Genomic DNA, 15,016 nt, shown 5'->3' with positions numbered 1-15,016 from the left:
TCCGGTTTAACTTGAAGACAGAAATATATTACTGTTGTTTAGTGGAATTTACATAGCGTACTACTGCTACTACTACTTTAATTTTAATAGTAAATCCCCTTTGTTTGTCAAAAAATAAAGTTTGCTTAATTTTCAATAATTAAAAGATAAATTAAATTAATGTTTTATGCCTTCATTTGATAACCAAAACATTTTAAATACACAGAATTTCTGTGAGGGGAAAAAAACATTTCATAAGACCATTAAAAATAAATTTGAATAAATTAAGTGTGCGTTCAAATCATTAGACATGCTAAAACAGAGAATTTGATAACAATAAAACATATGATGTAAAAAAAAATACAACATTTCAGAAACATGTCATTTTTGTTGAACTTCTAATAAATTGATGTGAAGTTGTCAGATGTAAATTGATTAAAAAGGAGTTGAAAATCCAGAAAAATTAAAATGGAAAAAATGGCATTTGGAAAAGAATAAAATGGAATTTGGGAAAAAAAAAATTCAAAACGGATTACATAGGGCCTTCTGTTATTTTAGTGTCGCTGAGATACTGTTAGAGTTGTATATATATATATATATATATATATCTATATATATAATCTATATATATATATCTATATATATAATTCTTATTATTATTATTACTATTATTTTTGTATAATATTTTTTTGCCATTTTATTTTTATTTATTTATTTTTCATTTTCATTATTATTTTTTAAATATGTCTAATATTTATCTTTATTGTTTTTTCTTTCAGTTTTAGTTATTTCAGTATATCAACTTAAATGGAAAATGAGAAATGTTGCATTAAATTAAAATATCAGGGTTTCTGTAGCCTGTAAAGAGTCTTAAATCACCCTTCCACAAAATAAGGCCTGAAAAGGTCAGAAAATTTAGAACAGGAAGTCTTAAATTCATAGTCATGGCATTAATGCACTGCAAAAAAATAAAAAATAATAATTTTCCTCAGTATTTTTGTCTTTTTTTCCAGTACAAACACTGTGTCTAAACAACATATATTTACTGGAGATGCAAAATGAAAATTAAATGAGTTTCTAATTACAACAATAACAAATATCAGTTGATGTTGAATGAAAACTAGTTTTCCCTTTAAAATAAGTTGATTTTTTTGGCAGATATTTGTTCTTGTTTTAATCATAAACTGCACAAAGACTCTCTGAAGAGCCACTTTCTGTGTTCCACAGACACGACGCGGCCCAAACGCGAATACGAGATGGACGGGCGCGACTATCACTTCGTGTCGTCGCGCGAACAGATGGAGAAAGACATTCAGAGTCACCGGTTTATCGAGGCCGGACAGTACAACAACCACCTGTACGGCACCAGCGTCCAGAGCGTCAGACAGGTGGCAGAACAGGTGAGAGACAGACAGACAGATGGAAGTAAAGGTGGATGAAGAGACACTCATCGGCCGTGTGTTTTTGTGTTTTCAGCAAGGGAAGCACTGTATCCTGGATGTTTCAGCGAATGCAGTGAGGAGGTTACAGGCCGCCCAACTTCACCCCATCGCCATCTTCATACGACCCTCATCCCTGCAGAACATACTGTGAGTCTGAGTCTGTGTGTGTGTGTGTGTGTGTGTGTGTGTACTTGTTTTTGCTACAAGGATAGTAAAACCTGAAATTTTTGGTGGTCCCCATGGGTACAAAATCATACAGAATGAGATTTTTTGAGAAAGTAAAAATGCAGAAAGTTTTCTGTAAGGGTTAGGTTTAGGGGTAGGGTTAGGGAAGGGGATAGAAAATACAGTGTGGACAGTATAAAAACCATTGCACCTATGGAGAGTCCCCACAAAGATAATAAACCAGACATGTGTGTGTGTGTGTGTGTGTGTGTGTGTGTGTGTGCAGTATAACCAAAATCGTTCTAAAGCAAAAATGTTAGTGATTTGAAAATGTTTTTGTTCTTGCATTATGTTCCAGATCTGAGGTAAATTAGCTGTTGTTGTTTTCATTCTGGATATTAGATGACATTCAGATGCAAATGTAACTTTTTTAAGGTATAAATGACATGATCAGTATCTGAGATCACAGATGCACAGATCAGACCACACATCGTTGTTCAGATACACAAACGGCTGCAGAAGCTCAATCCCGCGGCTCACACTTGCGTCTGATTTCAGAGACATTAACAAGCGTCTGACGGAGGAACAGGCCCGAAGAGCTTTGGACAGAGCCGTCAAACTGGAGCAGGACTTCATCGAGTGTTTCTCAGGTGAATCATGAGCGTATGGAAATCAGCTCTGATGTGATTGGTTAACCACACTCAATCTGTGCTGACGTGAACAGTCCTGTTTTAGTCTTGTAGTTACTATTATTACTATTTGAAGAGTTTATTTTGTTACATCAATTTGTTACAAACAATCATGTTTTTTATTGTGCATTCTAATTAATCTCAATCAAACTGCAGTTGGGTTAATTTGATCTAAAGTTAAAATAAGTAACAAATACAGTTAATTAACACAATAAAACAAAAACATGATAACATCATAAAAAACAAATATATATATTTTTTTAAAAGTTATCTGTTTTGGCAAATAAACTCTTCATTTTAAATTTAAAGTAGCATTAACATTAACATTTTTTCATTTTAATTTTAGCTAGAATTTGAGTCATTTTCAGGGCTCGTACAAGGTGCACGTATTGAGAATCATTTATTTCAGGTCAGGATTTTGGAGTGATTTCGCAAAACTTTTTTTAGATTTTTCTTTCTGAAATAGTAGAAAACATCAAACCGTTAAGGCAGTACACTTATAAAAACAAAACAAAAAAAGACAAGAAAAAGTGTACACAAATTATCTGTGCTTTTATTATAGTAAAACTGTAGTATGCTTTGTAATACTTTAGTAGTAATACTTTGATTGTGCTTTATTTTTGCCATTTTTAGTAGTATGTTCTATATATATTCAGTCTTTGAAAATGAAAAAGTAGTGCTGGAAAAGTCCTTGAAAGTCCTGGAATTTCATTTTGCAGAATCTGTATGAACCCTGAATTTTGTTGTGGGTTTTGTCATTTATTATTGTATTCATTTTTAGTTTGTTCTTTTAAATTTTAATTTATTTTCCTTTTTTTTAATTAATATTCTGAAATAGTTGTTATTTTCACATATTCCATTTTCCATTTTATTTGTTTTGTTCTTGTAATTTTTAATTAATTTATTTTAATTTATTTACATTTTTTTTTATTAATATTCTGAAATGGTTATTTTCACACATTGCATTTTCACTGTAAATTTAGTTGCAGTTTGTTGTGTGGTTTTTGGCATTTTCATTTTCATTTTAGTTTTTATTTTTTTTTAATTTTGTTGTTTTTAATCACATTTATATTTTGAATTAGTTTTAATTTTCACGTGTTCCGTGTGGTTTTGTCATTTTTATTAGTTTTCAAGTCTGTATAGTTTTAATTCCTTTTTAATTCAGTTTTAGGTATTTTAGTTTTCCAGGTTAAACTAAATGGAAATTAAAAAAAATGAAATAAGTAAAGTAAGTGAATAAAATAAGTTTAAGATTTGTATATATTTTTTTTATTTCAATTAACTTTTTTATTTGAAGTAATGGGAATGTTTTTCTATGGTTTAGTTTTAGTTAACAATAATAACCCTTCATCAGACTGTGTTTACAAAAGATTAAGAAAATGTCAAGTTTTGGGGTCATTGTGTGTTTAACGGGTCTGTGTGTTCATGTGTGTGTGTGTGTGTGCAGCGATCGTGGAGGGCGACAGCTTCGAGGAGATCTACCACCGCGTAAAGTCTGTGATTGAGGAACAGTCTGGACCGTATATCTGGATCCCGGCGCGAGAGAGACTGTAAACACACACACACACTCACACACACATACATCAGGACTTCCAGCAGAGGCTCACGGGAGTCTCAGGTGTGTGTGAGGGTCGGTTCGCCGCGTCCGGGCGCTGAAGCTCGTGTCACGGGATGATCTTCAGATTCACGCCAACAGCTCATCACATGTTGTAAATATGCGTCAAAATGCGTCCGTGCGCTTCGGTTTCTATGGAGTGGGCGGGGACGCTTACCTCATCGCCATGGCAACAGTTCATCGTGGGGTCAGATTAGGTCAAAAACAGCAACCGGGTGAAAACATGACAGCGCTGCGTGTGTGAACTAGCCTTAACACGCGTGTGTGTGTGTGTGTGTGTGTGTGAGCCGCTGCTACTGATGATGATGAAGATAATTATGTGGGTTGTTTCCATGGTGATTGTGAGCTCAGTGAGTGTAACACAGTGTCTGAGGCAATATAGACATGAGACATGAGCACTGAGCACTTTACTAACACACACACACACACACACACACACACACTCTCTGACATGCGTGTGTGTGTGTCTCATTGTGATGACGTGTCTCTATAGGGCTACTGTTTACATATAATACACACTTTAAACTGCACAGGGAGAGAAACGCGTGTGTGTGTGTGTGTGTGCGCGAGTGTGTGTGTGTGTGTGAGATTCAGAGCATTAGATTAGATTCATTCAGTCACAGAGAGGCTGCAGTGATTTGTAAATCATTTAATGATTAATGTGTGTGTGTGTGTGTGTGTGTTGATGAGTATTATTACTATTAATATTATTACTATTCTACAGCTGTACATACAGATTCAGATGATCTGAACCAATGGGGCTTTAAACACATGAACACTGCACTTCTCTGAGCCAAAACGACCCACAATCCACCTCTCCGCCCATACACACACACCGACGTCACTCACGCCAACATCCACACGACCCACAATGCACTGCGCTCGGTCGACGACATTCAACCAAAGTGTTTTTCTGCTTTAGTTTGTGTGATTATGACGTTTGAGTTCGCTTTGTCATTTCAGACTCATGTTCACACACTTACAGACGCATTTAAACCGGCGACGCGACAGCCGCTCTGTATAATGTGAAATAAATGGATTAATAAATATATTTCCTGTTGTAAACTAGCTACAATACTGAGATGATTCATTAAACTGTTTTAATATTTCCTCAGGCTCTCGTGCGTTTCTGTGCGTTTAAAGGTGGAACGTTCATTCATTCATCATCTCAAGGCACGTGTGTGTTTTTATGACAGTGTTTGTGTCCCCAAATGTCCCCACAAGTATAGTAATACCAGTAACTTTTGTCTTTGTGGGGACATTTTTATCTAATCGTGAGGAAACAAGCTTATAACTCACACCGATTGTAGTGTTTTGAGAATGTAAAATGCCTGTAGTTTTGTGTGAGGGGCAGGTTTAGGGTTCGGCAGGGTTCATACAAAATAGCAATATTCCTGACGAGGTGCTAGTAAAGTGATTGAACTGAATTGAATTGTACACAAAATTAACTCTGCAGCCCATCTGAGCTCATGTAGCCCCGGCCCTTTAAACATTACAATACTCATGATCACTTTCAAAAATTCATTACTAAACATATACTGATCAATGACTTCAATGGTATGAAATGACTGGATGATTTCCACTGATTCCTATTGAACTGCAGCTCAAACTGTTTCAAATCTAGTGAATTAAGCTACAAACTCCATCATAATGCACAATGTTTCCATCTAACATGTATTTTGAGCTGCAGCTCGTCATATTAATGCAGTGTTTCACTAGTTAACAGTAAACCCGTTACCACACCTCAATATGGAGCAGATTTGTGTTGGAAATATGGATATTACATTTGTAAACATCATACTTGTTTCGCTTATTTCAGTTAATGTCATAAAACTAGCGAGTTAAGCCAGTAGTAGCGCTGACAGTGTCGTGTAAACATGACTGAACACGCGAAAAGATGAACAGACGAACCGAATCAACTGAGTGAGTCATTTACGCTGGAACCGCTCCGATTGATTCAAACTCGTGACTTCGATCTTCTAGCAAACACCAGATCAAATTAAAAGAGCCACCCATTCGAATTTCGACATCGCTTCAAATGATTTAAAAAAAAATGGGTGAAATGGACCTTTTCGAAACTCCGAATCAGTTAAACCATTCTATCGCAAAATGATTAACTGTTTCGAAGCAGTCCAATCGGATCGCAAATCATTTGATTCGGATCGGGACTTGAAACATCGCTTATCGCGAATCATTTGATTTAGCTCGGAACCTCCGAGCGGGTTCGCGAATCATTTTGCGAATTGAATGATCCAAATCTGAAATAATGGCTCGCGAATCATAATTTATATCGGGACTTTAGAGCGCGAATCATTTGATTTAAGTTAGATCGGGACTTCAAATCGCGTAGCCCGAATCATTTGATTCAAATTCGGGACTTCAAAGCGGGTTCGCGAATCATTTCGCGAATTCAGTGAATCGCGATCCGCGCTCCGAAACCTTATCTTAAATAATGGTTTGTGAATCATTATTTAGGTCGGGACTATAGAGTGCGGATCGCGAATCATTTGATTTAGATCGGAACCTCTGAAAGGGTTCGCGAATCATTTCGCGAGTTGAATGATTCGCGATCTGGGCTCCGAGTCCAGTTCGCGAATCATTATTTAGTTCGGGACTCCGAAGTGGATTTGCAAATCTTTTTTTCTGATTTTTTTTTTTAATGAAACATCCAAAAACAAACCATAAATGCAGTACAAAAACAAAACAAAGAAAAAGAAAGAAAGAAAATATTCACAAATACAAACCTCTTTTAAAAAATTAACCATAGTTTTACTATAGCCCAGTAAAAGTATTGTAAACTTGTTTTTGTACAACCATAGTTTTACTAAAAAATACCATGTTCAAACTATGGTTTGTGTAGCAAAACCAGGGTTAATTTGTGATTATAGTATCACTGTAGTATAAACTATAGTAACCATGTTGTTTTGTTTTTTTGTTTTTGTGTGTGTGTGTGTTTTTGTTTTTGCTAGGCCGGTCCCCACAATGTTAAAAAATGATTAAAAATAGTAAATGATGTTTATCTGAAAGTGTAACGATGCAAACATGTTTTCTGTGAGGGCTAGGTTTAGGGTTAGGGTTGGGTTAGGGGACAGACAATATCGTTTGGTCAGTATAAAAACTATAGAAGTCTATGGAAAGTCCCCACAATTCACAAAAACAAACGTGTGTGTGTGTGTGTGTGAGGTAAGGAATGTGTTGCCGGGTTAACAAAAAACGAATTAATGTATACCTTAGAAAAAACATAGGATGAATATAGGAATAGTTATATTTTTCCATATTCTCTTTTGAGTAGTGAAACAATCCAAATAAAACATCTTTAAAACAGAAGAAAAGTCACTGAAAATGAAAATGAGATCAGATGAACATGAATAAATCTGATCAAAATGTCTCTGTGCTTTACAAAACAGACTTATATTATAATTATGTCCATAAGCTTTTAGTGAAATGTGGATGAACTCATGAATGTGTTGTTTGATCTCTTCATATTAAGGAGAGAACTATAGTTTACAAAGTCAGACATCACTTCTTATGATTTTCGGTGGTGTAGAATTTGGTAGAAACACTATGACATGACCCTACCAATGTACACACACTAATAAATTGACCCTAACGATAATTTTGTTCAAACGGTTAAACATCTGTCTGCCGTTACGTCCCCACCAATGCCAAAATCAACTTACACCCTTGTTTTTAATGTGTACAATTATATCAAATATATATTTTAAATTGGTATCACAACTGTTGCTGCCAGAAACATGGTACATTTGAAATGTTTTTATTTATCTTTTTTATAATTTGAAAGATCAGACATTGTTTGATAAGTCAAACTTTGTTTGAAGTCCTTGAAAATCAAAAAGTAGTGCTTGAAAAGTCCTTGAAAATCCTGGAATTTACAGTATCTGTATGTATCTTGGTAGGGTACAGAACAGAAAATACAGTTTGTACAGTAGAAGAACCATTGAGCCTATGGAATGAACCCATAATGACAGGAATACCAGTGTGTGTGTGACAGTGTCCAGCAGGGGTCAGAGTTGAATCTGTTTGTGCCATAATCTTTACAGCCACTAGAGGTCACAATAACACAACACGCACACACTGCTCATGATCTGTGCGTGTGTGTGTGTGTGTGTGTTGTGTTTGTAGTGTAACAATCATCTGAATGTTCTCAGAATGTTACATTTAAATGTCCAGAGTCAGAGTGAACTGTATCTGTGTGAGATCTCGGTTCTTCATGAAGAGTGTGTGTGTGTGTGTGTGTGTGTGTCTGCAGGACGGTCAGACAGAGACAGTCAGAGGTCAGGAGTTGAGCGGAGATCATCATTCACACAGACAATAAACACATTGAGTGTGTGTGTGTGCCTCATTTGTCAGCCGAATTGAGTGGGTGAGTGACACTAATGACCTGTGATGAGCACAGCACATCTCACACACACGAGGATTTGACCGCAAGCTTCTGTGCATTTGTTCTTCTGAAGCGTCCAGATGTCCATCAGAAGCTGCTCCAGATGCAAACAGCAGATCTAGTAATGTGATGTACACTAACCAACGCTAGTCCCGCGTGTCACATGATCGGTGAAAGTGAGGCATGCGGCCCCGTGTCAGACGGATCATCCAGCATCTTCGCTGGAGCCAGACGGGAAGTGGAGCGTCCCATTCGGAGCGTGAGGCGGGGGGTCGGGAGCCAGAGGTGAGACGCGCTGCTCCTGCTTCCCGTGCGCTGATGTCATCGGGGCCGCTAGAGCGGGTGTGGCGCTCACAGGCATCTCCGTGGCGACCCCTGGGGGCCCCTATTGTGTGTGCGAGTGTGTGTGTGTCTTTGTTCAGGGTTAATGTGTGTCGCCGCTCTCGTTACACACGCACTGATATACGAGCCTCGCGGGTATCTACATGTGTCATCGACAGATGTGAGATGTTCCACATAAACAACAAAAACAAATGAAGACGGGAACAGAAACGGCACAGAGTAATTCACACAGAAACGAACATGTGCTCACCGTCAAGCCATCCAGGATTAGAATGAGTTTGTTTCTTCAATCAGATTTGTATATGTGTCATTCCATCACTGTCTCACCAATGGATGTGAATGGGTGCCGTCAAAATGAGAGTTCAAACAGCTGGTAAAAACACTAAAACAGGAGTCTATAATCCATAATAACACTTCTTCCAGTGAAAAAGTGGTCTGGTCTGAATCAGAACAAGCCAAAACAAATTCAGGGTTCGTACAATGTACTTAAAGTGCTTACAGTACCTGAATTTGACTTTTTGAAATGTAAGGCCTCTTGAAAACTCTTGAAAATAGCAAGTACTTGAAAAGTGCTTGAATTATTAAAAGACAATGTATCTATGAAATAACTGTTTAATTTTGTCAATAAGTTCATATCTTTTCTTGCAAAATTCACGCAATACAAAAAAAAACAAAACATCATACGTTTTTTGCTTATTTCAGTTAAAGTCAGAAAACAATCAAGGTAAGTCAGTAGCAGTACTGACAGTGTCGTGTAAACATGACTGAAGACGCGAAAAGAGGAACAGATGAACCGAATCAATTGAGTCAGTTACGCTGGAATTGATTCAAACTCGTGACTTCAGTTCAAGCAATTCACTAGCAAAAACCAGATAAAAATGAAAGAGTCATTTATTTTCAACTTCAGCATCGCTTGTAACGATTTTAAACAGCACGTAGTGATGGGTGAAACTAAGCTTTTCGAATCTCTGAATCAGTTAAACCATTGCATCGCAAAATGATTCACCTCTTCGAAGCGCTCCAATCGGATCGCGTATCGCGAATCATTTGATTCAGTTTAAAACGGGTTCGTAAATCATTTCGCGTATTGAACGATTCAAATCAAATGATCCCCCGCTACGCGATTTAAAGTCCCGATTTAAATCGAAAATTCGCGATGTGCGCTCCGAGTCTTAATCTGAAATGATGGTTCGCGAATCATTTGCTCTAGATCGGATCTTCGTAGCGCGGATCGCGACTCAGTTGATTCAGATCAGGATTTCGGAGAGATTTTGCTTTTTTTTTTATTTATTTTAACGGAATTACGTAATTTAATTACAAAATAAATGTAATTGTAATTAGTTACAGTTACTGAGAAAAATATGTAATTAAATTACAGTTACTTTTGAAAAATGCCAGTGATTACAAAGGGGGGTTACATCTGAATTTTTTCACACACCCACACACAGATTGAATTGACTTCTTTTAAATTGCATTGCCTGCTCTAAAATGAGACACCAATGTTTCAGGAGTTTAGAGCACATGATTATTCCATAACTGTTTTATTTCCTATTTGGGTTTATGCATAAACTTTATTTTTTAAGATTTTTAAGAGTTTTTTCCAAGGCATTGTTAGATGTTAGTGTTTTCTGTCATAACTATGCAAACATTTGATTTCAAACCCAGTATCACAGCTATTAAACTATTTCTTGTTATGATGTTATTTATGTTATGATCTTGTTATGACATAACTGCTCTTTCGGTGACCCGAGTTCGATTCCCATCTCGAGGTCCTTTGCCGACCCCGCTCCCCTCTCTCCTCCCAGCTCTGTCCTGTCATCTCTCTACTGTCCTATCACAATAAAAGACATAAAAGCCCAAAAATATAAGTAAAAAAAAAAAAGTCTGAATTTGCGGTGTGCTTTAAATTAAATTATTACACAGCTCAGACTCTTTCGAGTCAGTGCTATATGCTTGATAATTTTTCTTGGTGGAAGCTTTGCGTTTGGTTAGTTAATAGAATATTAAAGCTTAATTCAATATTATGTGGACAGTTTCTTAATTCTGTCATCCTGGTATCGTGGACTTGCTCTATTGTTTCATACAAACGCAGCTGCTGACATTTTTTTTTTTTTTTTTTTTTTGTACATTGTAATGGATTATAAGATAACAAACTAACAACTAACAAACTAGTACTACTAAATTATTTATGTGGTAAAATGTTGTGTAAGAAAACTGGTATGACTGCACTGTGTCCCTAAAATGTCTAGTTTGAACTTGCCGTTTGCCAGCAACTGATTTCTTCATGGAAGCTTTGCCTTCAAATATTTCAACTCAGATCAGTGTTTCGTGTCTAATAATTTTGACACAAAACATCTAAATAATCTATTAGTGTGTAATAAGTGAGATAATGTACATTCAGCCAGTTGTTATCACAAAATAAAGGTGTATATTATCCCTTACTTATTATAAACAATTTCAAGTGATAAAGGGTTTTGAAAGTCTGACAGTAATCAGTGTTGAGTGCTACTGTAAGGTTCACTCTGCCTGGTTTAAATGTTTCAAAATGATTAACAGTTGAAAATATTAGAAATTTAGAAAAGTAATCACAAAGTAATTAAAAGTAATGTTCCATTACTTTAATAAAGTAATTGAAAAGTTACACTACTTATTACATTTTAAATCAAGTAACTTGTAATCTGTAACCTATTACATTTCCAAAGTAACCTTCCCAACACTGGCTATTAAGACAGTACAGTTATAAAAACAAAGAAAAAAAAGGAAATATACACAAATACAAATCCCTTAAGAAAATTAACCGTGGTGTTACTATAGTAAAAGTATAGGCTAGTATACTTTGTAATACTTTAGTAGTAATAGTTTGCATGTGCTTCACTTTATTTTTGTCATTTTTTATTAGTAACCGATGTTGTTATTTATCTTTTTTCTTTCTTTTTTAGAGTTTGAAATAGCAGACATAAGTCAGATCTCTGATTGATCTCTTTGAAAATCAAAAAAGTAGTGCTTGAAAAATCGTTAAAAGTCTTCGAACTTCATTTTACAGTATCTGTACGAACCCTGCAAATATGTGTCTGGACTTTAATGTGACTTTTCCACTGGAGGAAGTGTTATTACAGATTATGGACAGATTATGGAGTGTATTTTAACTAAAAATGTCTTGATGGATTTGTTTCATCTTTTGTCTTCTCAAGATGTGAACTGATGGACTGGAGTGGTGTGGATTACTTGTGGATTATTGTGATGTTTTTATCAGCTGTTTGGACTCTCATTCTGACGGCACCCATTCACATCCATTGGTGAGACAGTGATGGAATGACACATTTCTCCAAATCTGAAGAACAAACAAACTCATCCTAATTGTGGATGGTCTGAGGGTGAACACATTTCCATGTCCAGGTGAATTATTCCCGTAAGTGTGTCCTCTAGGCTTGTATTTGATTTCTGTGTTTTGTGTGAGTGTTTGATGTGAATGTGTTTCAGGACACCGCAGGGGATCTTCAGTGATTCAGCTCAGTGAAACAGAAGCGCCGAAGGGAATAATGGGGTGTGAACGCAGCAGTGATGCAGTGATGTTTTACAGCGTCTTTAACGCCTCACAGGTGTGTCTGTCCTCGTCTCATTACTGACACGCCAACACCCGTCAAGCTCCTTCAAGGAGATCATGTTCACGTTCATTCAGCACGATTCAACTCCTACACTCCTAAAAATAAAGCTTCTTTATTGGCATCTGTTGGTTTAATGAAGAACCTTCATTTTCTTTAAAAAAAAAGAAGTCTTTTAAGAACGGATTACTGAAAGGGAACCAAAAATGGAAAAAATAAGTGTAGGATGTGCTTTCAAACTATGTACACTCAGAAATTGCTAGTAAATTTCACAAACAATCACAGAGAACTGGCAGGTTACACATTGAATTAAACATGAAATTTTGAAGTAAAAAATGTTCTTGTAAAACGTACTGCAATAGTCTATTTAAAAATCACTTCTACAGTGTGTTTTTGCTTTAACCTGTAAGCTTCATCACAGAATGGTTCATCTGAATCAGATTCATCTGCTCCGAATGTCTGTTGAACTCTTGAATCGCTGTCAGATGAAGGTTTCTGCTCACAGATCCACGATTTAGTGTCTGATTCTGGTCTCCAGCTCTACTGTGGTCAGTCTGCTGTCAGATGGTGTTTCTCAGCTCATCATCATCATCATCATCATCATCAGAGACAGTAGATTATCACACACAATACAGGTGAGATCCTGTTTCACTAACCAAAAGAACATGTGACATATATCCAGGCTGTCACGACACTAAAATCTACATTCATGCATTTAGCATGCAAAGCACATACAAAAAAGCAACAAGAGCAATTCGAGGTTCTTTACGAGTAGAGCAAAGAAGAAATGTAGAGCAGAAAAAAAACTTTTCATGAATCCCAGAGCACTTTTCACTGATGTCCACAGTATCGGCTCAGCGTTCGTGTGTGATAACAGACGGTTTGCTCAGAAACTCAATCTGACGGTCAAAACATCGGAGAGTCATTGAGTTTCAAACACACACACACACACACACACACACACACACACACACACTGTATGTGAAACAGGGAGTGACTACAGTAACGCTTCACACAATACAGCATCACACACCACTGAAACTCTCTCTCTCTCACACACACACACACACACTGTCATTTACACACAAACACATGAAAGAACAGCAGCTCATTCACAGCTCTCTCTATAGGTCTCTCTCTCTCTCTCTCTCAGTCTATGATGGAGTTTCTATCAGCACTAAAGCACATGATATCAATTCAGTTTTTAACTGCAAAACAATCTCTGACTTCATGAACACTTTTTTTGTTCCTAATGTCTGGATATCTGTCTGATTTACAGTATATATGTGACCCTGGACCACCAAACCAGCTATAGGGGTTTTTGAAAGTTGAATAAATAAGTTTTCCATTGATGTGTGGTTTGTTATGATAGGGCAATATTTGGCTGAGATTCAACTATTTGAAAATCTGGAATCTGAGGGTGCAAAAAAATTAAAATATTGAGAAAATCACCTTTAAAGTTGTTCAAATGAAGTTCTTAGCAATGTATATTATAAGTTTTGATATATTTACGGTAGGAAATTTACAAAATATCTTGATGGAACATGATCTTTACTTAATATCCTAATGATTTTTGACATAAAAGAAAAATCAATCATTTTGACCCATACAATGAATTGTTGGTTATTGCTACAAATATACCTGTGCTCCAGGGTCACACATAGAGTTTACACTAAGGTTGTAATCTCTCTATAGCATACACTGTGAAACATTCATATATCAAGACAGTAGGAACAAAAGTTCCTAAAACATATATATGACTTGTTTTGTGATATTATGCTTTGGCAACATTATATGTAAACAAAATCATGCCAATAAAATGCTATAAATGGAAGCTGAAATTAATTCTGCTAGGGTAATCATAGTTTTATATGCAGTGAAATTCATCTTTTCACACTGATGACAACTGAGGGACTCACATGCAACTATTACAGAAGGTTACAGAAATTGTCAGAAGGAAACACAATGCATTAAAAACATTTTGAATTTGAAGATCGAGGCAAATTTAACTTATTTTGTCATCAGGGGAACATGCAAGTATCTTCTGACATTTCAGCAATGAAAAAAAGAAAGATATTTAGGCAAAATAAGAAAAATATACACATTCAGTTCAAAAGTTTTCACCCCTGGCTCTTAATGCATCGTTTTTCCTTCTGGAGCATCAGTGAGTGTTTGAATCTTCTGTAATAGTTGCATATGAGTCTCTCAGTTGTGCTCAGTGTGAAAAGATGGATCTCAAAATCACACAGTCATTGTTGGAAAGGGTTCAAATACACAAAAATGCTTAAAAACCAAAGAATTTGTGGGATCTGAAGTATTTTTGTGAAGAACAGCAGCAGTTTAACTGTTCAGGACAAACAAGGGACTCATAAACAACTATCACTAAACAAACAAACACAGCTGTGGATCATTCAGGAACAACACAGTGTTAAGAATCAAGTGAATGGGGTCATTTTTATAAATTCAACTGTTATTTTCTCTTGTAGACTATATGTAGACGTCTTTTATGTGAAATATCTTATTCACGTACTAAAATAATAACATGCATTTTGTGTGATCTCTTATTTTGGTAAAATAATTAACATTTTGCAGATTCTGAAAGGTGTATTTAAACTTCTGACCTCAACTGTATGTTTTATTTCATTCAAATCTCAGTAAGTGGTATTTTGGCATAAACTCTGGTTACCATGGTGATTTGTGTGATGATGTGCTCATCATATTTCTCACAGCATCCCGCCACAGTTTCTGTGTTTCAGTGTGTGTGTGTGTGTGTGTTTCTC

General features: G+C 36.1%; 1 protein-coding gene across 2 annotated transcripts in view; it reads left to right on the top strand.

The window, feature by feature from the left end:
• The window catches only part of dlg4b (discs, large homolog 4b (Drosophila)), a 34,502-nt gene extending 29,503 nt beyond the window's left edge, over positions 1-4,999 (top strand). For both annotated transcript variants that reach the window (XM_051105028.1, XM_051105030.1), the window contains 4 exons: positions 1,207-1,379; positions 1,456-1,568; positions 2,145-2,236; positions 3,723-4,999. In XM_051105028.1, coding sequence (XP_050960985.1) covers positions 1,207-1,379; positions 1,456-1,568; positions 2,145-2,236; positions 3,723-3,829 — 485 coding nt within the window. In that variant the 3' untranslated portion in view covers positions 3,830-4,999. The remainder of the gene's footprint in view (positions 1-1,206; positions 1,380-1,455; positions 1,569-2,144; positions 2,237-3,722) is intronic.
• The last annotated feature ends 10,017 nt before the right edge of the window (positions 5,000-15,016 follow it).

The sequence above is a fragment of the Labeo rohita genome, unplaced genomic scaffold (genome assembly GCF_022985175.1).
Source record: "Labeo rohita strain BAU-BD-2019 unplaced genomic scaffold, IGBB_LRoh.1.0 scaffold_87, whole genome shotgun sequence".
NCBI lineage: Eukaryota > Metazoa > Chordata > Actinopteri > Cypriniformes > Cyprinidae > Labeo > Labeo rohita.
The sequence above is the reverse complement of the archived record's forward strand: the minus strand, read 5'-3'. Positions and strand labels throughout refer to the sequence as shown.